This window comes from Orbicella franksi, chromosome 5 (assembly GCF_964199315.1).
Source record: "Orbicella franksi chromosome 5, jaOrbFran1.1, whole genome shotgun sequence".
Lineage (NCBI taxonomy): Eukaryota > Metazoa > Cnidaria > Anthozoa > Scleractinia > Merulinidae > Orbicella > Orbicella franksi.
Genome location: NC_138149.1, coordinates 31,974,622 through 31,999,496, shown reverse-complemented (window position 1 = coordinate 31,999,496; position 24,875 = coordinate 31,974,622). Strand labels below are relative to the sequence as shown.

The following is a 24,875-nucleotide window of genomic DNA, read 5'->3' as shown; positions in this document are numbered from 1 at the left end:
TTGGGATTAAAGAACACATCATCATCAGGTTCGTTGGCGCTATCAGATTTTTGCGAATTATATAAAGATTGGTAAAATTTGCTTTGTTCTTCTAAAATATCGAACTGGTTAGTTAGGACTGAACCATTTTGAAGTTTCAGTTTGGAGACTAGTTTTTTAGAGTAATTTCGTTTTTCAAGGTTTAAAAAATATTTGTTGTTGCGTTCCCCTTGCTCAAGCCATCTTGTACGGCTCCTAAGGATAGTGCCGCGAGTTTTGAGAGCCGTTATTTTTCCTAGACGAACCCGAGTTGAATTGAGTTCGCATATTATATGCCTGTTGTTTTTACCTTTTTCAGCTTTTAAAAATAATTCATTCATTCTTTTTTGAAGGAAAATTTGACGGTAAAACCTCGGATTTCCATTTTGACGAGGTCCCATTTTAAGCCTAAATCTTCAATGTCACGGTATTTCTCTACAAAGTGTGTTAAGTTTTCGCGCAAGTTAGAAATATATTGCTTGTCTTCGAGAAGGGAGGAATTAAATTTCCAGAAACCGGGTCCTCTTTGTTGTTTCAAATCATCACTCAAGAGATGTATTTGTACTGCAGAATGATCTGTGTTTGGTGCGGAAAAGATATCACAGCTAGTCGTAATGCTGCTAAGCTGCTTTGAGACTAGAAAGTAATCAAGCCGACACTAGACTTTAAAAGACTTGTTTCTCCATGTGAATTGTTTAGCTGTGGGATTTAAGAAGCGCCAAATGTCACACAAGCCGTAAAGGTGACATAAATTGTCAATTTCTTTTATGACCGGTAGCCTTTTTGAGGTGGGATTCCCTCCGTCTTTGTCATTTGGTGAAAGCGCGCAGTTGAAGTCGCCGCCAATAATGATTTTTTCCTGTGCAAAGTTGCTAAGAAGTTTTTGTATTTCTTTAAGGAATAGCACTTGATGTGTTGTGTCATTTGGAGCATAAACATTAGCTAAAACGATCTGAACATCATCAAGGGTTATTCTTGCACCAAGAAACCTCCTTTTTTGTCTCTTACTTCTTCCTCAATTTGGCAATCTAATTTGGGGTTTAGTAAAATCATAACACCTTTGCTGTGACACGTTCCGTGATTGTAAAGAACTTTCCCGCCCCATTCATTTTCCCAGATTTGGCGGTTACGTTTGAGCTGTACGTTTCCTAAAGGAAAATTACATCCTTATTTTGTTTGTGAAGCCATCTGAAGATGGAGCGTCTTTTTATCGATTTGTTGAGTCCTCTTACATTAAGAAAGAGACATTTTAGGTTAAGCGTGAAGATTCCGAACAAAAGATACCAAGGTAAATTTTGGAGACCAAGAAAACAAAAATGTACCTTTGACGAAGTTCCCTGTGGGGTTTAGTAGACCAACAGGTCTTGATTTTGACATATAATTATAAACTACGAAAGGTGCACGTGTCAGAAAGAGTTTAGCATTTTTAGCTTTTAGTTGAGGAATCTGGTATAATTTGCATATGGTGGAAGGACAAAAACATATACGAAACATCAAAAACCAAAACGCAAAAATATTGTTACTACTTGTAACAAAATTAAAGATTTTCACAGTAAAATTAAAGAAGCAAAGAAAAATAAAATACGCTCTTGTGGCCTGGACGCAAACTTGGACAACGGTGTGCGTGTTGGTCATCGTGTAATACAAATAAAATCGAGGGTACTCCGCAAAAAAAAAAATACCAAAATTCAAGTAAAGGAACTAGCAAAATAGATAAGTGTTCTGATCTGCTCGCCTCATAACTATACTCACTCAACCGTCGGGCGTATTGTCTGTAAAATCTGTCGCTGAAGCATTGAGGCCTTCTTGTTCTTCTTCTTGATCTTCAGAATTGGAGGGCAGCCACCGGGCTGGAATGTTGTAATGGAAATACGCTTTTCCGTTGATAATGAGTTTATCGCCGCTTACGTGTGCTTTGTTTCTTGGCACTCTTCTTGCTTTGTTCATAGCAGGGACCAAGACATTTTTCTTTAGATCCTGGACGCGCTTCGGGAGGTCTTCACCGACGTTGACTTGAGATTCCTTTAGGTTTCTGCGTAACTTCCAGACCTTGTCTCTGTCGGCGCGGCATGTGAAACGGGCAATTATGGGCCTTGTTCGTCCGCGGCGACGTCTTCCCAACCGGTCAACACCGCAAAACATAAAGGATTCGACTTCGGACGGAACCATTTTGAGCTTGTTGATGACAACTTGCTTAATCAACACTGCACAGTTTTCTTCGTGTTGCTGGGGTATTTTATAGAACAATAAATTCCATCTAAGGCTGTAGATTTCTTGTTTAACTATATTATTGCCGTGCGCGGCTTGTTCTCGCTCGCACTCGTTGATGCGTTCAAATGCTTCCTCTTGGTCTTTCTGAGTGAATTCAAGTGAACTTTCAAGTTGCTGGGATGTAAACTTAAGCTCTTTAATTTCTTCTTTGGCCAAGGTTAATTCTCTCTCCAACTGGGTGATGCGGGCTTCTCGGTGTTTCGATTCTTCTTCAATTTTAGCAACTCTGCTGATAATGCGCTGAAATTCGGAGGCCGTGAGCTCAACAATGGCGTCGTTCTCGTTGTCTTCAGTTGAAGTCAAGCTGTTAACTCTTAGTCTTTTCCTCTCGCTCGTTTTTTTCTCAGCATTTTGATCCTAAGGGTTGGGCATGTTTCTAAACAACAGACGAGCGGATAACGGACAGGTCAAAGAATTTGTTCGTTCCTTGAGAATTTTCGGTTTAGCGCGGAGCACCGAAAGAAACGTGTGCTCAGCTCAAAGTCATCACGTGACTCCCAGGGTGCTTACCATTCTGGTCACATGACTAGTCAAATATGGCCGTGATTTGAATCTTTTGCAGGAGTCTTCAATGGAACAAACCCGTGCAAAAAAGCTTATCCTTAAGAGGTCTGGTTTTCAAAATATGACGGTTAGAAACCTCCCTTGGCGACAAAGTCATGGCGAATTGGCATTTAAAAAGAACCCCCTTTAAAAGGTAGTGATTTAGAATTTGTCTGGCCCGTGATTTCCACGATACTGGGGGTCCAAGTATTGTAGATAGCCAAATTATGTTAGTTTGCTCTGTCATATGATTTACACGTTGCAGCATCTCTCTTCAAACACCTACACAGCTGTGATTTGCTATACAACCTCCAGTCAGCTTTTCGACCAAATCATTCCACGGAAACGGCGCTGATTAAATTAACTGACGAACTGCTCTTTAATATGGATAATGATATGGTTACTGGCTTAGCTTTTGTCGATTTTAGAAAGGCTTTCGATGTAATAAATCACGAGCTTTTACTTAAGAAGCTATCTATTTATGGGGCCAACGATTTATCATTAAAGTGGTTTGGGTCATATCTCACTGGAAGAAAACAATATGTGCGTATAAATGGCTGCTGTTCCACCAGTAAACAGTTGTTACAAGGAGTGCCTCAAGGATCAATCTTAGGACCCATTCTCTTCTTATTGTTTGTAAATGACATGCCTTTAAGTATACGTGATTCAACACTGGATGTTTATGCTGATGATACAACTCTATCAAAATGCTCTAGCTGGGAAAATGTTCCTCATCTGGCACAGGCTCTCAATCAAGATCTCAAACGTTTAGATGAGTGGTCGGCACGAAACAAAATGTTTATTAACTCTCAGAAAACGAAGTCCATGCTGGTAACAGGCAAACGTTTGCGGAACCTTGTCGCCTCTACTTCAGTAGATATTAACTTGAATGGAAGTAATATTGAACATGTTACTGATTTCAAACTTCTTGGGGTAACTTTAGATCAGGATCTTTCATTTAATCGGCAGATTGAGGAGTTATGCAAAAAGTTGGCGAAACGTATTGGACTCCTTCGTCACATAAGTCCTTATTTGAAACGCAATCAACGAGACATATACTACTCTACGATCATTAAACCTGAAATGCTTTACGGTAGCACGATTTGGACTTCTTGCAGTAAAGAAAATCTTATGAAAGTCCTGCGTCTTCAAAAACGTGCGGCTAGAATTATCCTCGATGCCGAAAGAACAGCACCTTCCGTCGGCTTATTTAACACCTTAAAGTGGGTTCCCTTTTATGCTGAATCATATATAAATCGATGCGCTCTAACCTACAAAAGGCTGAATGGCAATACCCCAGAATATATAAATGATTTACTTATCAGAAACTCTGACACTCATAATAGATCAACCCGTTTTTGTAATATAAACTTAATGTGCCCACGATTTAAGAGAATTACTGAAGGGGGTCGAGCGTTTGCCGTGCGAGCCACGAAAGAATGGAACAAATTAAGTGTGGACATCAAACAGAGTACCAGTGTAAAAAATTTTAAGCGCTCCCTTTTTAAAATAATTTTAGATAATCAAATTCTTAGCAAACTATTCCTGTAAATTTCTTTAAAATTTGTAAATAATCACATTTTGTAAGTACTTTACGATGTATGTAGGCTTAATTATTTTATTTTAATTATTTTTAATATTGTTACGATTGTACTATTTCTTTCTTTTTCTAAAATTTTAATTTTTGAGGGCCATTAGGTTATCAGTTTTAATACTGTCAAATGTTACCCTCGTAAAATAAAGTCTTACTTACTTACTTACTTACTTACTTACTTACTTACTTACTTACTTACTTACTTACTTACTTACTTACTTACTTACTTACTTACTTACTTACTTACTTACTTACTTACTTACTTACTTACTTACTTACTTACTTACTTACTTACTTACTTACTTACTTACTTACTTACTTACTTACTTACTTACTTACTTACTTACTTACTTACTTACTTACTTACTTACTTACTTACTTACTTACTTACTTACTTACTTACTTACTTACTTACTTACTTACTTACTTACTTACTTACTTACTTACTTACTTACTTACTTACTTACTTACTTACTTACTTACTTACTTACTTACTTACTTACTTACTTACTTACTTACTTACTTACTTACTTACTTACTTACTTACTTACTTACTTACTTACTTACTTACTTACTTACTTACTTACTTACTTACTTACTTACTTACTTACTTACTTACTTACTTACTTACTTACTTACTTACTTACTTACTTACTTACTTACTTACTTACTTACTTACTTACTTACTTACTTACTTACTTACTTACTTACTTACTTACTTACTTACTTACTTACTTACTTACTTACTTACTTACTTACTTACTTACTTACTTACTTACTTACTTACTTACTTACTTACTTACTTACTTACTTACTTACTTACTTACTTACTTACTTACTTACTTACTTACTTACTTACTTACTTACTTACTTACTTACTTACTTACTTACTTACTTACTTACTTACTTACTTACTTACTTACTTACTTACTTACTTACTTACTTACTTACTTACTTACTTACTTACTTACTTACTTACTTACTTACTTACTTACTTACTTACTTACTTACTTACTTACTTACTTACTTACTTACTTACTTACTTACTTACTTACTTACTTACTTACTTACTTACTTACTTACTTACTTACTTACTTACTTACTTACTTACTTACTTACTTACTTACTTACTTACTTACTTACTTACTTACTTACTTACTTACTTACTTACTTACTTACTTACTTACTTACTTACTTACTTACTTACTTACTTACTTACTTACTTACTTACTTACTTACTTACTTACTTACTTACTTACTTACTTACTTACTTACTTACTTACTTACTTACTTACTTACTTACTTACTTACTTACTTACTTACTTACTTACTTACTTACTTACTTACTTACTTACTTACTTACTTACTTACTTACTTACTTACTTACTTACTTACTTACTTACTTACTTACTTACTTACTTACTTACTTACTTACTTACTTACTTACTTACTTACTTACTTACTTACTTACTTACTTACTTACTTACTTACTTACTTACTTACTTACTTACTTACTTACTTACTTACTTACATATGATTCAACCAAAAAAAACACTGAGGGTGGACCACCAAAATAAATTTTCCCATTTCCCTGTTGACGGGGTAAGTAACCCTTATTTGACGGTTGGCAAAACTTAGTGCCTTCTTACATGACACTACTCATTTAGCCTAACAGATAAATGTCTAAAAAAACTAGACATTCTAGGACAACAATAAAGACAAGTGTTTTACCTGACAATGATACTCGACAAAGTTCAGCTGGTTTACTCCGTCCAGGCCGCCAAGTCAGTTCTCCGCATGGGCTGGGCTGCGCCTGTCATCTTCCCACTCGTGCGGCTAAGGAGACGGCAAAGTCGAGCACAGTCGAAGGTAGCCTTTACGCACTCGCGACTTAGCGCCATTAATCATTACCAGAAAGGTTCGTTGACTTATAAACCTGAGAGGAAGGAAGGAGTTGATGTGCAGCATACTCCTGGAGCACTCCAGGCGATGGGTAGATCTCCAAAAAATTGGATTTACTGTATATTTGATATTCGTTAAAGACGAGGTCAAATATGATCATAGCTTTGATCCAAACTCTTGACGCACGTCAAAGGAGGAACCAAATATCGATCGACATCCCAATCGATACTTGGTCGACACTCGATCAACAGTCGGTCGATAGTCGGCGAGTGTCGACTGACTCATATGCATTGATCGAAAATTAGTGGACTGTCGACCGAGATGTCGATGCAGTGTCGATCGAGATGTCAACCGAGGTGCCGCTAAATTGTCGATAGAGTATCGATCGAGGGTATCGGTTGACATTCGACCGCAGATGCATTCACGGTACACATGATTATGGACTTGCCATAAATTTGTTCCCTGTCAAAGGCGAGGTCAGTGAAAGGCGTTCAAAGACACTACGACTTTGTACAACTTTGATCCAACGTCATGTCATGTCAAAGGCGAGGTCAAATATGTCCATAACCTGGGACTCCTCTTTAAACGCCCTTATAACCTCAGCCTAGTTTTCGTATTTTTTTTCTGTTAGAACGATCTTGCCAATGTGTATTTATTTTATAAAAAAAGTTTTCCCTTGACCTGGAGACAGTAGAAGAAAATTGCGGGAAAACGCGGCTGCCAATCAGAGAGGAGACCAAAGCCTGATTCTCATATCCCGCTGACATACCTGGGACGGCCTGGGACACCGGTACCGTTACGGGATATGTGGACATTTATCCAAATTCTGAAGTTATTAGCCTTACAAGGCATATGTAATGGTTTATATACGAACTTCGTACTTAATGCGATTTTCACTATGTTAAGGATTACAGCGGTTTCTTAGCAATCATACAGTTGACTTTCAGAGCCAACAGTCCTGAAAAACATTAAGTTCTGATGGACGTTTATCATCTTTGCCTCTTTGCCACAAGCCAAGTGGAAATTGCCTTAGGACATCTCAGCTGTCTCTAAATTCGAGAATACATGGAACATCTAGTCATCTAGCTTCTGTTAAAATACATCCTTGCTAATCTCACGAAACTTTCGCCGAGTCAAAAACGGAGAATACTTTCAAATCCTGCTTAATTTTTAACGGTATCAGCCTCCACAGGTAAATTCGAAAATTCACGAAGGAAAATCATTTGTTGTCACGAATTTGTGGAAAGTTCAGAACACATCCTCAAAGTTATAATGCGACATTTGTTGGGTTTGTCAACGGTCATTCGAGTGCAATGAATGACCACAAAAACATTTTACGCACAGTCCTTTTCCACATATTTCATTTGGGTCCACGGAATGATCAACACTTCACGCGTTTTAGCAGGTGGGAGGGGTGTGGGCACAAAGTGCTTGCAATCTTTTCAAACTTTTGTTACTTAAATAATGTTCCAGCTATAGAGGTCGAACTTTATGACTTTTAGAAAAAACTACTCAGGGAGCATTTTGGTGTATCAATTATTTGGTCATGTGACTTGACGTTTTTGTGGCAAACGTGTTTTTAGTGGGTGTTTCATCGAACTTTAGAGGTTTTTATTTCTTTTGAGGCTCCGCAGACAAAAGAATAAACTTGCACGCAATTCTTGGTCTTTCGTAAATTTTCAGTTTATGTACAGCAGGAAACCGTAGGGGTTCATTTACATTAACTCGATCAACTTTGCTACCTTGACAAATGCAACTTCAGTCACACTCACCAAACAGCTCATTCGGGGAAGATGATGATTGCAACTCGTAGGAATGGAAACTGTATCTTTCAGCAAGTTTGCTGCAGTTTGGTACAGAAGAGCAACTTCCTTAGAACTTACGGTTAGAACTATATCACACAATTTGTTTCTTTGACTTGCACCTCGAGTGGAAGCCTACGCGAGTAGTTTTAACATGTTTAACAAATTTGGATTGCTAGCAGGTTGTGACAGAGTACCACCAAGCAAACATTACTTCTGGTTGGTTTGAATGTAGAATTCAGCTCACAGCCGGAAAATGATTGTGTTCTCTGAGTGTTTCACAAGCAGCTCTATGCTATTGAGTCAATTGTTTTCTCAAAAATCAATACCATTCTTATGCGAAAACCCATTCAACAAAAGATAACGGTTTGAATTTCCGGAAATTTCCGGTGACGAATGCAACGGCATTTTGCGAAATTTCCGGAAAAGAACCTTGCGAGGTAAGGCAACGAATTTTTTCGCAAAATTCTTACCGTGAATTACTGTTATATCTGACTTTCCTCCCTGAAATTCCGGAAGTTTTGGTTGAATGATTCGCTTTTAGGAAAGTCGACATTTCTTTCTCAATGCGAGTCTTGGTGCCCATCCTTTCATATGAAAATGAGATTTCATTCACATACAAATCAAACCCTCAAGCACGTAGTGCTTAAACGATAATCGTGTTTTAAGTAAAGGATTTTATTTATTTATTTATTTATTTGTTTGTTTATTTGTTTGTTTATTTATTTATTTACTCATTTTCATATGAATTGGGTTGCACCAGGGCTCGCTTTGATAGGGAGCCTTAAGTTAACTCTTAAAGCGAGAGCAAAAAGATCGACGAAGCAGGAGGTGGTGGGGTGAGAGACGGAACGTCTGCCCGGAAACCTCTCGATTCTGAAAAACGTCCTCTGATTTTCACGGCTGAGTTCATTTCAGTATTGATTGACAACTTGTCACTGAGCGCTCGAATTATAGTTTTCAGGGGCGAGCTCCTAAGCTAGCCTGCATAGCAAGCGCTCCCGTACGAAGGGCGTCTTCCGCATTTTGAAAGTACGCAACTTGGAACGAGAGCAAATTAATAGACAAAGCAGGAATTTTTTTGCTATCGTTCCAATTCGCGCGCGGTCAGAATGCAGAAAAGCTTTTGTTATAGGGGAACGCTTGTTACGCAGGCTGTAACTAAATTCAAACATGTCTGTTTTTGGATCATGTTCCCGATGACTATATATTCCAATAAATTCACAAAAAAATTCTTGTTTTGTAAATTTGTGAAAAGCTCAGAACACATTCTCAAAGTTATAATGCCGACATTTGTTGGGTTTGTCAACGGCCATTCAAGTGCATGAATGACCACAAAATAATTTACACACACACAGTCTTTTCCCACATATTTTATTTGGGACTATGTACTGATCAACACTTTATTAACCCATTTTAGCTCATGGGAGGGGTCGGTGTGGGCTTGAAGTGCCTCCGCTGATTTTAAACTTAAATAATATTCCATCTATAGCAATCAAACTTTCTGACTTTTCATGAAACTATTCAGGGAGCATTTTGGTGTGTCAGTTATTTGATTACATAAATTGACCTTTTTGTGGCAAGCATGTTTTTTAAGGGTGCTTCATCGAACTTTAGAGGTCAGTTTTATTCCTTTTGAGCCTCCGCCGCCAAAACAAAGCACATGCGCGTGAAATCCCACCAGCTTTAGAGGCTAATTCTAATCAGGTGCAAGACTCTGTATTATCACTAATATTTTGCGGCCTCTTGAATAAGGCCGTTGAATTAAAAGGAGAGTGTGACATGACTTAAAATGACAAGAATTTACACGATTGGCGTTATCAAAACAAATTGAGGAACGATTTTTCTTATTAAGAGGAGCACGTAATTGCTAGTTAAACTGTCAGTGCTGTATGTTAGAGTTTAATAAAACAAAATCATAAAGCCAATATGTTCAGTAGTTTATTATCTTTGACCTACATTGAAAAGATAGGCAGAGAAAATTTAGAACAAAAGCTAGAATATTAAAATAAATAATGTTTTACGCTAAAAATTCAGGTGACAGTAGCTTTATTGTGAACACAGATGAATTGAAATTATATATTCTGCAATATTGAAATTTAGGTAACTACTCTCTGATATGTAAGTGTTTTATCAGATTTTGCTTAAAATTATAAAGGCGGCGAGGCTTTTGTTCACTTAGTTTCCTCAGAAAAGAAGAATATCTATAAACTGACGCCTAATTAACTCACTGTCTGTTGACTGTGTGGGAAGCATAAACTGGATGCATTTGCACGATGTTATCGCGTGGAAAAGCAAATATTTTCCATGCTGCAGACACCTGCTTTAAATGCAACATAAAACGCTAACTGGGATATTATTGAGTGAAAAAAAAACATTACTCTAAAGAAAAAGCTAAGAGGAAAGATATACAAATCCTTTCACGTCACCTAGTGAACCTGAAAAACATAGAAGATAAGAACATAGACTATTACAGATACTGAAGATAGAAGCCGTAGAACTTAGACGGGTTCCAGTCTGACCCGGTGTGCGCAATCTTGTAGCTAGAAGCTTTAGCGGCTGCTTACAGACATAAAACACAATTTAAATGATATCTTGATATCAGGAATGAATAATATAAAATAATGGTTATGCTTCGAGTCTTCGTTTTAACTTGATTTGACATTCACCTTAACCAGCTGTTTGCAAGTTAAGATGGGCGAACATTTTCTGTATTATGGTTATTATAGCGGTGCTTTTCATTTACATGTTCTTGACACACAGAAAAAGTTGATCACACTTGGTATTGAATTATGTCTAAAGGATGGTAGAACTGGATACTAAACGAATTTAAGACATTTTACAGCGCTTTTAATTTGCGTTGAATCCTCTTTATCAGACCTGCTTTTCCTGACTTGCATTGCAATAAGACCAACGTAAAAATAAAGGAAGTAAATTCAAATACTAAAAGGTTAAGCTGCAACAATCAGATTGTAAAAAAAGGGCAAGATAATAATGTGAAAACAGTCTTTACGACAAGGTAATTTAAATTTATACCACAAGATCATTAAAAATCTTCCAGGTGTTCTTGAACGACTTAAACTATGACATGATCGTCTCAGAACAGAAATATATACTTTACAACATTTCATGTTAGGCCAGAAATTCTCGCAAAACTGGCAAAACAGTGAATTTCAGAAGTATGTTCGACTTGCACTCTCCGAGAGAGAAATCTGAAACCACGAGGTTTTAGTAGAATATGAATAGAGTAGTTCTTTCACCTTAGCAGTCTTAACAAGTCGTATTAAAAATAATATAATGAGCCGGAGACGTAACTGATATGAAGTGAAATACGAATTTCGCCGGGCAAAATCTAAAGTAATCATGAAAGGCACATACGGGTTAAGCTGCTCCAGTCATCCTACCCCTTGGAACTGGTGGGAGTTTTAAGAAAAGGGATAAATAAGAAAGCAATTAAGCAGTTCTTTGTTCGACATCAATATTTAAACTTTTTAGTCTCTTGTTTATTTTAAGAAAACAAACCAAACGCCCTCTCCTCGGTCTCCCGTCTTCACCCAGATCTTTCTCTTTATGTAGACAGGTGGAAACACTTTTTATAGAAACTTATAGAACTCAAGTTTTAATGTGATTCAGAAGATATCAGCGGTTGAAAAATTCATACGCAATGCACGGTTTGCACAGAAGGAGCCTTTTTGTTAAGAGACTGACTTGAGATAATACTGACACTTGAGAAAGCTTCATGTCTCTGCAGAATGAACGCATTTGCGGGGCAGCCGTTGATTAAGCGGTTTACGATGTCAGTATACTGGAAATTAAAATTTCTAACTTTAAACTCCAATAAGCAGTCTCTGCTCGGGCATCAGGATGATTTAATTGAGCTCAAGTGTTGAAAATCCTGTGTTCTCCATGACTTGTCGGGATGAAAAATTTGATGGAAGACTGTTTATCATAGACTACAGAATAAAGTGAAAAAAGGAAAACAGCTGTCGGTATTTCATCTGGCCCAGCAGTGAAATTTAAGAAAAACATAAAAAATTAAAAGCAATTTGTGGCACAAGCTGATAGGTCACTTTTGGGTGGCGAGCTGCGCATGCAATAACAAGCCTAATTATTGTCGCAAGACTTATAAAAAGGCAGTGGATCTGCCCATCATTAGATTGTGGACATTGCCATACCGTATATGTTTTCACGCAAATAACTACAAGAAGCGAAACATTTATCCCAGCCGCTTCAGTAGCACATAAATAGAGTGACCTTAATAAGAGACCAAATCAGAAGAAAACTCATTTGTGAGCGTAAGAGCGGAAAAAGAAACTGAACGACTATGTCGGGAAACTTGAACTCAACGATGAATGCAACACAGCCATCGACCTGCTACAGGAATCCTACAGCAGAAAAAATCGGCATGACCTTTGCTTACTGCATGATTTTTCTTGTGTCGCTGGCTGGGAACACCATCATCGGAATAATTGTCTACAAGACGAAAACCTTGAGAAAACCCATCAACTTTTTAATCGTAAACATGGCCATGTCCGATCTGCTGTTTCCGATTTTCTTGATTCCTCGGGATATTCAATCGTACTACATAAACTCCTGGCTGATCGGTGGTCCTCTTGGCCAGGTCTTATGTAAGCTGGTTGACTTCTTACCAAGTGTATCCTTTTCTGTGTCTATTCAGAGCCTGGTTCTGATAGCAGTGGATCGATTTGGAGCTGTGGTATATCCCCTCCGTTCCCCACTCATTAGTTCAAAGCTGCGCCCGTTCTTCATTCTCGCCACTTGGATCGTCGCGTTGGCTATCAACTCCCCATATCTCTTCGCAGTGAAACTTGTTGAATATCCAGGAGGGTTGAGGTGTACGCTGCGTTGGAAAGAAGCCTTTGGAGAGTCCTCATCCAATGAGAATTACTTAGTGTCGTGGTTTGTTACATTCGTATTTATCCCGTTGCTCTTGATAACCACACTTTACATTACCATCTATGTAAAGCTCAAGTCACAGAAGATTCCAGGTGAACAATCGGCCAACGCTGGACAACAACGCCAACAAAGGGAAAGAAATGTGTTAAAGATGTCCATTGCTATTGTGTTAGGGTTTGCAGCATGCATGCTGCCCGTAGCTATACTCTGGCTTCTCTTCGTTTTTGTATCGGATATATGGTCGTCTTGTGGCTTCCAATACTTTTCCGTTGTTGCCTTTTTTATGGCTCGCACAAATTGTGCTATGAATCCTTGCATCTGTTTTATTTTCAGTAGAAATTATCGTATGGGCTTAAGACTCTTTTTAGATAAATGATTATTTAAAACAACAGCTTAATTGATGATACTTCTTAAAAGTCGAGAGGATCAGTCGACCTGAAACTTGTAAAAAACATGAATTTAAAACTGCTTTGAATCGTATTCCATGAACAGTATAACTTTAAGAAACTTTGCAGAACGGTTTTAAACCTTTCTTTGAACACTGAGTTTACAATCATTTTGTAGTTATTATGAAAACTCCATTTGTAATTTTCTTATATTCGAAGTTATAGTTCGTTTTAAGTCTTGTAAATACTATTTGTTTATCTCAATACTATTTTCTATTTGATTCAAATACTTTATAGAACGGTTTCTAAACCTTCTTTTGACAATTCCTTTGGCATCATTTGTAGGTATTTCGTAATCTCGACTTTTGTAATTTTCATTCACAAGAATTGTTCAGCCGTCATGTAAACCGTGTAAATAATATTTATTTCAGTACCGCTATTTATTTGATTCAGCCTACTTTAAATAAACTTTACAGAACAGTTTAAGTACAGCCGCTCTTTTGACAATTTGGTTGCCATCATTTCTAGTTTTCTTAAACCAGGAAACAATAAAGTGAGTGAACCTGACGTCAGTATTTCCAGTGCTGATACCCCTTTCAAAGCAATTCTAAGTCAGTAATTGTCATGGAATGCTTAATTACATCCCATAGGAACAGCATGTTTAGAATCATATTTATTCCGTAACAATAGTTTTGGTGTAGGTGTCATGGAATGCTTAATTACATCCCACGGGAACGGCTTGTTTGGAATCGTGTTTATTCCGTGGCACTCGATTATGTGATTTGTATTCTTTCATTGTGTAACCAGTTCTGTTCGGTGCTTTTGTGGTTGGTCCTTGACCAATAGTTTTCTTTTCCTTTCTTTGATTGTAACACCTTGCGTTTACATATTTAGGGTTTTCTGGGGTGATACATGTTGAGAGGTTTTTCTGTGTGTAGAAGAAGCAGGTTGAAGTGTAGTTACGAGCGAGGCTAGAAAGTGGCAGGAACACGTCCGGAAGCACATTTTCATTACTGAGAAGCCATCAGTAAACCATTCCTAAATTCACGACAAAGAGCCATTTGCCGGGGAACGTGAGTGCTAAATAGCTGGTCGAAGCAATCGAAGGACAAGCGTAAAGTTCTGTCGAAGTCGGCCGTTGTAAACCGGACAGCTGGAGTAAATCGGAGAAGTCAAGTTGAAATATACGGGACTGAGTGAAGACGTAATCGGAAGAAGTAAGTTGAAAGGTGGGAGTAATAAACGGGAGTTTGAATTGGTTCGTTGTGTGTGTCATGTGTTGGTGGAACGTTGTTGGGGTCAAGTTCATGGACAAGGACTTCACACGCAAGGTGAACTGAACTGAACTACGGAAACGCCTATTTTTTTTTAAGGAATATTCTTGTAAATAGATTAAGTGTACTGAAGTATTTAGCTTGTTTATTATTTTCTTGTAAATAAATTAAGGTTAATTATTTAGCTTATTGCATTATTGTTAGTTACCCTATTTAAAGTATAATGTTATTTTAGTGTAATTGTTATAATAAATGCCTGTAGACTTAAGTAGTTGTTGCGTGTTTTCTCGGGTTCGTTTATGCTTAGTTTTTTTTTGTTAGAGAGAGCCCACCTTTGTGGCGCGGTTTCGTCACAGTAATATTCGATTTTTATAATTTTCCTCTCAGTTTCAGTAAACGAAATACAAGTAAACGCCCTCTCCTTGTCTCTTTTTTTTATCGTCACTGTTTTCTATGTTTGTCTTGAGGGTATTTTTGTCGTGGTCTTGAAGTCGAATCTGAACCTAATTCTGCAGTCAATCAGCCTTAAGAAGCATATGTAATGGTTTATATTCTAGCAGTCTCCTTTTGGGAGAAAACCTCCTAGTTTTGTCCACTGTTGAGCTCAGTTTATATTTGTGTGCCAGCTGTTTCTGAAGCCACTTACGGGTATATTACGACCTCACAACGTGACGAGCTCCCAGTTGGCTTGATAGCTCAGTTGGTGGAGCAACGCAGCGGTATCGCAGAGGTCATGGGTTTGAAACCTGTTCAGGACTGAATTTTTTCAGGCTTTAATTTCGCAACTGCTTAAGTTGTGTGTATATAACTGCGATGATCAATCATATCTTCATATCTTTCTCTGCAATTTAAAGATATGATCTTTTATATATTCACTTGTAAACGTTTTTGTTTTATAACACTGGGCCCTTCAGAGCAATTTACTAGTCCCTCTTGGTCTTCTGTATTTTATTTTAGAATTAGTCTTTCTATTTAATTTGGATGTCTTACATCGTAGTTTAACATTATTCCATGTCATGTTCTTATCAGGCAGGGTCCGAAATTGCGCTTTCCTGGTCACCAATGTAACTAAAAATTTTGCACTGGAAACCCGAATTTCACAACTGGTCGCCAGGGGGCGATTAACTATTTTAAGCCACGATAATTACACAAACTTTGATTTTCAGCCAAATCGATTAAACTAAAATTCAAAGCCCCCCGGCAATTGGTCCCTTACTTTTTACCTTTCCGCTGCTTTTGAAGTATACAACCGATTTTCCTGTTATCATAAATCTACCACAACGTTTCACAGTATGATCTATTCGAAGCTTCGCCGCTATGTTTTTTTAGCGGTTTCACATAACATACTTACTGCGGGCGCAAGAGGCCATGAGCGTTCTTTTGCTATAAATATTTTTATTTAGGAGATGTGGTATCCAAAGTTGTTCTGAGCTCTCTCCATAAATTATTACAAAGTGGAGACGGAATATCCGCGAAGAAATTAGTGGAAGATTTCGATATTCAACATGGCGATCCGTCGATCGTCTTGACAGAACGCGAAAGGAAAGATCATTTTGAACATAGAGCAAAGAACCAAACGGCAGTTTTCAGTCGGGTACATTTCTTCTCCAAAAGGTGGAGACAAGAGAAGGTTTAAAGTTGACTTGAAACATTTGGTAGTCGCACGAAACTGCGTATATATACGGCCGGCATTCGATTCGTTCGTCGTGGTTTTTCAGTGGAAGGTGTATAAATAATCAGCGTGCTTGTATTTAATCTTATCGTTAACGGAAAAGTCGCCATCATTGCGGCCACAAACGGGTTCTCTTCGTTCTGATTCTTGAAAGAAAAATTGGCGACCAGAATTTTCCATCTGGCGACCAAAAATTTTGGTTCGTGTTTCGCTGCGAAGGAAACATTTTTATTAACAATTTTTGGCGACCACATTTTTCCATATGGCGACTGAAAAAAAAATTTCAGTCGCCAGTTGGCGCCTGCCTAAAAACGTCAATTTCGGACCCTGTCAGGCATTTGTTGATTGAGGAGAGGGGTGAATAAGTTTGCGGATCGTCGGATTTGGCTTTAAAAAGCACTAAATACAATGGTGCAAGGGACCGTAAGCGAAAATGCTGTCGGTATACACATAGGATCCGTAAAAGATCAGATCAGCCAAAAATAGGAACATCAATGACAATGAAGCAAGGCTGATTACTACGTATAAAGCTTAACGGGACAACGACATGACAGCGAGACGAGCTGGACTCTATCATGTCGTTAGTAATCAGTCTTGCTTCATTGTTAAGTTAAAAAAGTGCACGGATTCCGGACATACGGAGTTCTGCGATAAATTGAACGGATTGGCGGGTTTCTAAAATATGGAGGATGGAGGATCAGCTGTGAATTTTGGCCTGGACTCTGGACTCTACCTGTCTTGAAGTTCGGATTGTGGATCCTAAACGAAGTTGGGACCATAGATCTTTTGCCGGCTACGGCCGGTATGTTAATATTTTATCCACCTTATTTCTTTTTTCAAATTGGGCCTCGATTAGGTAAACTCGGGTTTTGCATTTTCATTGGAATAATGTCATCCTTATGGAGCATGTTTGAATTCATCATAGATTTCGCGATTTGGACAATGGTATGCACATCTAGCAGTTTGCCGAAGAACTTTTACAAAAAAACTAAGTGGCAAATGTGTTAGATTATTCATTTATTTTTAAGATTAGGAATCAGGTTAATGTCCGATGATTACCTAAATATGAAGAGGGCCTCTGAACGGGCTCCAAACCTGTCTAAGACAGCTCTGGATTGCCCGAAGGTGTCTCAAAAACTTCCGAAAAAGTCCCGTAGCAGTTTTGATGATTTGTTTTTTTAAAACAATGTGGTTTCGGATTTAAAGGAAAATATTGGCGGATCGACGGATTTGGTGAAAAAATGGCACGGATCGGCGGATTCAGCCCCCTCATTGAGTAAGAAGCCTGAACGGGAAGCTTCTGTCAATCACTCGCACGTTCAGTGCCCGGATGTTTTTCGTTCAGGCAGGAGCTTCGTACTTCATGCAATTTTCACTGTGTTAAGAATTACAGCAGTTTTCAATCACACAGTCGACCTTCAAAGCAGACAGTCTTGAAAAACAATATGTTTTGATGGACGTTTATCATCGCCGCCTCTTTGCCACAAGCTTCTTGGAAAATTTAGGACTTCGCAATTCGGGAATACATCGAATATCTTTTGTTAGAATACATCTCAGGTGATCCGAAAAAACTTTCGCTGAGTCAGAAACCGAGAATTCTTCGAAATCCTTTAATTTTTAACTATATCAGTTTCCATAGACAAAGTTGAAAACTGAGAGAAAAAAACCTCGTTTTCGTGAATTTGTGAGAAAATAATGACGGCGTTTGTTGGGTTTGTCAACGGTCATTCTAATGCATGAATAGGCCTTTCCACTAATATCCGGTTATTTGGGGGGATATTTAGAAGTTTTCGAGATATTTAGAAAATTTAACGATATTTAGAAATGTATTAATAGCTTTTTTGGCTTAGCGCTGTGTTTTCCTCGCTATTTTCTTGAAATAAGGGACCGTTCATTTTTTATAAGGTAGGGGGGGCTGGTGGGATTTGGGGGGGGGCCATGCGAAAAAAAATGGCTTTCGAGGGGGGGCCATCCCAAAAATATAAGGGAAAAAGGGGGGGTCACGTGAAATATTTTAGTAAAACTTTAAAATGGTATAATGTTTGAATATCAAAAAATTGCTATAGAATAAACATAGAAGGCAGGATACAAATTTATTACAAACTTTCCTTCTGCTTTAAAAAAACGTTTAGCGACAAAAAGCATTTGTAGCTACTGTTATTTTCGAATGCAACTTTCACTGGCACTCATCTTCATCTCCGCTGTCATCGAGTTCTTCGTCGCTGCTTGTGCTGCTATGGGAGTCTCTTTCACCAATGCTGCAAGAAGCAGCAATGCTTTCCGTCAGAGTGTACTCTTCAGGGTACATGAAGGTGTAAACATAATCTCTGACTTCCCGCTCAAGGTTGGTGGTGATTCTGCTTCTTGCAGCATTGGTGAAATAATTCCCTTCCAAGAGCTGTGTGATGTATGGCCCATCTCGTCTAAATATCGACGTGGCAACATCCTCAACTTTAAGACACTCTTCCGGGACGGCCGTTCTAGGAGGGTACACAAGGCATTGTGGAAGATCATTTCCTAGCGGGTTTCCAACACAGATTCCATAAACTCGTTGGACGTTGTTTTCAGTCCACTTCCTCTTTCTTTCATTTGACTTTCTGCAGTTTTCTTTTTTCCTTCTCCTTTTGTTGATGTGCTGTTTGAGTATGCCTTTGAATATGCTGTTATAATTGCTCTTCTTATTTTCTAGTGCTTCCATGTCCTGCGTGACCTTCGTCAACTTAGCTTCTGTACATTTGATCTGTTTTACATTAAAACTGTGGGCAAATTCTTCGCCCTGCTTTAAAGCAAGCCCATTGGACTGAAAGAGTGTGGAATCGTGTTCCTTTACATCTTTCAATATGACATTCAACTTTTCCACCATTGCTCTGTGCTCTTTGATGGAGAAGTTCAGTTTTCTTCCATCACTGGGCTTCAACTGGTACCCTTGCATGGAAAACTCACTCGCCCTTTCTGAACAGCCATCCGCACCTAGAAAAATTGCTTCTTTTGCTTGTAAGATGTCAAACTGCCTGGATTATTCAGCTGTAAACCTTTTCTTAAACGACTCGTCGCTTTCACCATTATTGCGCATTTTGGAATGAGCCTCTTTCATGATGCTCATGTAGTAATGCGCTCTTTCCCCGATTGGATTAACAATATAAAGAAGAAAGAGCATGGAAGTGGCAGGCTGGTTTTATCTGACCCAGAGAGCGTTGCTCTATTTGCAGATAAGTTTATTGTCAAATCGAAGTTTGTGGTGGATTATCTTCAGCATCTTGAAGTGCTGGAATTTAAAAGGAAAAAGAGAGCAGAAGAAAAGGCAAAGTTAAGTAGGGGGATCTAACCAAGCTTAAAAAGCTACGTGTTCCAGAACTAAACAAGTACTCAAACCACCACGGGCTGAAGCAGCATTTGAAAAGCAGCAAGAGTGAGAAAGTAAAGGCAATTGTAAGACATTCATGCTTCCAGCAGAAGAGTCCTCTCAGAGCTGGCCAACCAACACTGAGAAATGCCAAGACATTGACACAAAATGACAACAGGGCAAGTGCTGACAGCAGTGAAACGGATGAAAGTGACAATGATGAGTATGACAGTGATGCCATTGACTCTGGGGGAGAAGATGACTCAAGTGACGTCATTCTTGCATTCATCAATTCAGATGAGGAAGATGCCAATGAGAGGCCAAATACCACACACTCAGGGCGAGCCATAACTAGGAGATCCGAAATTGACTTCTCTTTCTTTTGATTTGTTTTTTAAACAACAGCTCTCTGTCGTATAGAGATTGTAAATATTGTCTTCATAGTGAGCACAATAACGTGAAGTAGGGGGATAATAGAGAAATATTAAAAAAGTTGAAATCTAAATATTGTTTGTTCAATTTTTTTTTGGGGGGGGGTCATCCCAAAAAATGACTGCTATAAGGGGGGGCCATGTGAAAAAATTGGTAAGCTGAGGGGGGGTCATGCGATTTTTAAATGGTACTTCCCAAATCCCACCAGCCCCCCCTCCCTCATAAAAAATGAACGGTCCCTTATGTGATAAATTTGAATCTTTACATTTAGGAATTTCAATTCTTGGTCTTTCGTAAATTTTTATTTACAGCGGGAAACTTAGGGCCTCATTTACTCCATCGACTTTGTTACCTTGACGACTTCAACCAGTGTCACCAAACAACTCAGTCCGTTTGAAGATGCTGATTGCAACTCGCAGGAATGGAAACTGCATCTTTTAGCAAGTTTGCTGCAGTTTGATACAGAAGAGCAACTTCCTTAAAACGTACGGTTAGAACTGTTGTTATGCTTGTCACACAAAACGAGTAGGATTTCTTTGTTTTGCGATAAAATTATCAATATTGGAAATAACTCATGAGCTGTTTGTTCTCCGATGGAACAAAGAGATTCGTTAGATTGATTAAGACATAACTCAACTTTCGATCGAAAAGAGCTGAGGATATAAACGATTTATGGGCAGAAAGAGGTGAATTGAAATTAAAGATTCTTGAAGATCTTTGGACTAGCCAAGGAGGCAAGTTTTTAATGAGGCTCGTGAAACTTATTATTATTCAGTTTTTGGCTAAAATTGTGAGCGTACGTGCTCCTTAATCAAATAGTTCGTAAAGGAAGAAACTACTACTTTCCGATACCACAGCTGACAACACCCTTTAACACTGCCATTGTTCCTAACAAAAGAGTGTGTTTAAAAGCATACATGACCCATCTCTTTTGGAATCATAATTAATTTCCCAGGGGATAAGGGCTTTTTATCTTAAAGTGTGCGACGTTATTATTTTATATCAAAAATAAACGTTCTCTAGCTGTATCTGATTGTTACTTACTTGTCTTTTTGTCTTTTTCCCCTTTTTTCGGTGTGAGGCTATTTCATTAAATAAACCAAAAATATGTTAACATTTTCATACTAAAATTCTCAAATACACCCCAAATTATCTCAGATGTACGGCTTTTAGCTCACGCTTGCCCCGTCACGAGGTATTTTCTAATGTTGATCTAAAATCGCCTCCCTCCAAGTTTCAGCGAGACAAATTCATAGTTCCCTACTTTCCTCGACCCTTCACAATGTCTATTTTATCTCCACTGTTGTCTTAGCCTCTTCCAGGCGTTCAGTTAGTTATTGTCAGAGCCTCTTCACGCGTGCAGACAATACAATCCGTCTCGAAAAACAGTTGTCAAAGCAGAGGATGCGAAAAAACACGAGAGGATGTCCCAAAGACCCCATTTCCCACTCCATTAAACGCATAATGGATTCCCTAATGGAATGGAATTCGGAGAAGTGTTTCGGTTCAAGACGCCCCCCAGTATTTTGGTCGTGGGCCCCTTTAGTTGTGGCAAGACTTTTTTTTACTGAATCGTTCACTGACCTTGGATCACTTCGAAGAATAGTTTGTATACCCTCCTCCCAGGATTCATTATTGCTACGGGGCGCGGCAAGATGGACTCCGAGACATGATAGACACTGGTGCACAATTTCACGAGGGGATTCCCGAGTCAGACCATCTCAAGTCGTGGTTTCCGAAGGGTGGATTACTGGTGTTAGATGATCCGATGGCAGAGGAAGGTGAAGACAAAGAGTTGCTGGATTTATTCACCAAACATTCTCATCATCAAAATATCACTGTGTTGTGCTTGTGCCAAGACATGTTTCGACCAGGGAAATACGCCAAGAGTATTTCCAGAAACGCCCACCACACCATAGCCTTCAAGAATCCAAGAGATCAATTAGGCATGAGAACTTCACTGCTTCAAGCCGTTCTCACTTGCTGGCAAGGCATGATGGACGTGTATTAAAAAGTGACCGAACGACTATTCGGGTACATGCTCCTGGATTTACAACCCGCCAGTGATGACAGGAAACGCGTGTTTAGTTACCTCTTGACGCACGAAGGATGCCAACGTTGATATCGAAGAAAGAGAGAGGATGTTTGATTACCGACCAAAGTGATATATTAAAACTCTCTTCAATCGACTCGGCTCATATGAAGCACGCCGTCTTGGGTGAAGGTCCACGACAGAAAAAAGACCCTGGGTGACCGCACACCGGATATTTTCGATCCCGAAGAAGAACGAAGAAGTGAGGAGGAGCCAGAAGAGGAACCTGAAGAAGAACAGGAGAAAGAGGAGGATAGTAGCTGCTCCGAAGAGGAAGGAGAGGTGGAGGACGATGAATCGGACTATGATCCGTGGAATCCGTTACGTGCAAACGTGGGGGAAGATCTCAAAGAACCCTTCATGAAAGAAGTCCAACGGTTCCTGGATAGAGGGAAAACCCAAGACTATGCCGAGAATGCCGCTTTCAATACTCTACTGCCAGCAAGTAGAAGAACGATACGGAGGACTTACTGAGAGCGTCTAAAATGGACTTACCGTGTCAAACACGGCGCAATACACCGTAACGTCATGCATGATGAGATTCATGTGGTTCTGAAATTTGCTGCAGGGTATGGGTTCTCATTGAGTTGTGTTACGACATCGAAGAATCTGTCATTGCCGTGTACTTTGCGGTCATCGACTTGTCGCACATCTCACCACAAGAGTAAGAGAAGAAGACCAGACAGAAGAAGGTGATGCAGTGCGAATGTTTAATTATTATGACAGCGATTTAACAAATTGATGCCAGTTTTTCATGCGTCTGTCCCGTTACTGATCATGAATTTCGTCATAACATTGCCAAAGTAAGTGTGGATCCACGAGCCGACAGCCGTGTGGATCCGCAGACTACTTTGACAATGTTATGATGAAATTTATTGTCAATAACAGGACAGACGCATTAAAAACTGACTTCAATTTGTTTTTTACGGTAACAGTTCGCTCTCACTCGTTGACACATCGCATAAATTATAAATTCATGCGTCTGTCGGCTTATTGACAATAAAAATTAGCCAATGAGCCCGCGAGAAATTCTGCAGTTATCGTAAAAAACAACATTCAAGGTTGAGCGCCGGAGAGAATGGTCGTATGTGAACCATTATCCGTATTCAGCTGGAGTGTTCGGATTCTATGCAAACCAGACGCAATATTTCGATTGAATTGTCTTACAGACCGAAACATAATACCGTAGCAAGCACAGTTTATTCAAGATATAGTTGAAGTATCTATACACCCACCAAATCGATCACATTTGGCGCCAAGGTCGATGGTTTGGCTCGGAAAGGAACAGGTATACGGTCATGGTTTCCACTTAGTTTTGGCATTCTTGAGGTCATTCTTGCTAACGCAGTGCGAGGGAAAAATCTACAAGGCGGTGAATGATCGGTTCAGTGGAGTTCAAAACGATCAAACTTTGATGAATACCCTTCAAGTCGATGAAATGGCGGGAAGAAGTGAGATTCCCGCCAACTTGCTCAAGACGCCGCCACCTTCACCAGAAAATAGTATATAGCTTTAGCCAAGCCTAAAACCGGAGCTCCTGGGCCGGGTTGTTTAAAGGCCCTGCAAGCTGATAATTAAAAACGTGATGGTGTCAACCTAAATTGTGCCGCAAATTTTAAGTACTTACCGGGAACAATTGGATTGTGCGTAATTATAAAGTCGATGCACTTCGCTATTTCTGTCAGCCATTACAAATACTGACCACGCTTTTTTAGAAGGAGAGGGTGAACTTTCAGAGCTGTTTTATTTGCTAGCGAAAAGTCAATTCTGCTTGGTATATCACTTCCACTGAGGTTGCTTAGTGTCACGAAATGTTTCTCTAATGACTTCCTTATTTTAGATTCCTTTTAACAAAGGGGACATGTCACACAGATGTCGGCCAAAGCTGAGAAAGCGTAGAGCCAAACATGTATGATTTCTTCACTACTCCAAGCGAAAATCTATTGGCTGTCGAAACTAAGATTTTCCGTACATCGCAACAGAGATCGCAACTGGTAAAAGTGGACAGAGCCGTAATAACAATATTTACCTCTTTGAAAAGGTTTGTAATGTCCATTTTTGGGTCCCGTTCCCGGGTCGATTCAGAGTTGCGGCCAGATTTTAAGGCTATCGCTTACACTTGTGTATAAAATAGTACGCCGTTATACTGAGTAAAAATACAGCTGTTAAAATTCTTGTTCTTATTTTCGTACTATATAGCGGTTTGTGTGCCACATTTTTCGAGTTGTTTTGAATGGAAAGAGGCGATTTCAAAAGAGCTCACTTCCTGTCCAATCAAACATTTAATAATTGAACACCGAACTTAGTTCCCGCGATGCCCAAGGACATCGTTTCAGCGAGAGAAGTTGTTTTGTTTATAGCGAAGAAGCGTCCTGTATTAAAAAATGCATGTGCTATCTGAAGCGGCAAGTTTTTCAATTTATCCGCTGAATAATCTCTGTGTTTTGTCGTGGTAGATAAATACGCTGGTAACTTTGAAGACCTTTGAAAATGTCTGTTTGTGCCCTTGTTTCTGAGCGTGTATTCTTTCGATCAACTTGACGGGCTCGTGTTTCTGTTGTCCTGAGATCGCGGTCTGATTTAATAAACTGATTTCTTAACACGTCTCTTGCGAAGAGGCGTTAAGGAA

The 24,875-nt window shown here is 38.9% G+C and overlaps 2 protein-coding genes across 2 annotated transcripts; one reads left to right on the top strand and one right to left on the bottom strand.

The window, feature by feature from the left end:
- The first annotated feature begins 6,858 nt into the window (after positions 1–6,858).
- Positions 6,859–13,680, top strand: LOC145488264 (QRFP-like peptide receptor). The gene has a single exon (XM_081467092.1). The coding sequence runs from the start codon at positions 12,455–12,457 to the stop codon at positions 13,421–13,423; it is 969 nt and encodes a 322-aa protein (XP_081323218.1). The 5' UTR covers positions 6,859–12,454; the 3' UTR covers positions 13,424–13,680.
- Positions 13,681–13,720: 40 nt separating this feature from the next.
- LOC145488269 (uncharacterized) lies at positions 13,721–24,311 on the bottom strand. The gene is made up of 2 exons (XM_081467098.1): positions 14,790–24,311; positions 13,721–14,751 (listed from the first exon to the last, which is right to left on the bottom strand). The coding sequence occupies exon 1, from the start codon at positions 19,309–19,311 to the stop codon at positions 18,556–18,558; it is 756 nt and encodes a 251-aa protein (XP_081323224.1). The 5' UTR covers positions 19,312–24,311; the 3' UTR covers positions 13,721–14,751; positions 14,790–18,555.
- Between the last annotated feature and the right edge of the window lie 564 nt (positions 24,312–24,875).

What these genes read in the sequence shown, in the direction of transcription:
- LOC145488269 (XM_081467098.1), bottom strand. Translation starts at nt 19,311, where the DNA reads ATGCAAGGGTACCAGTTGAAGCCCAGTGATGGAAGAAAACTGAACTTC.
- LOC145488264 (XM_081467092.1), top strand. Translation starts at nt 12,455, where the DNA reads ATGTCGGGAAACTTGAACTCAACGATGAATGCAACACAGCCATCGACC.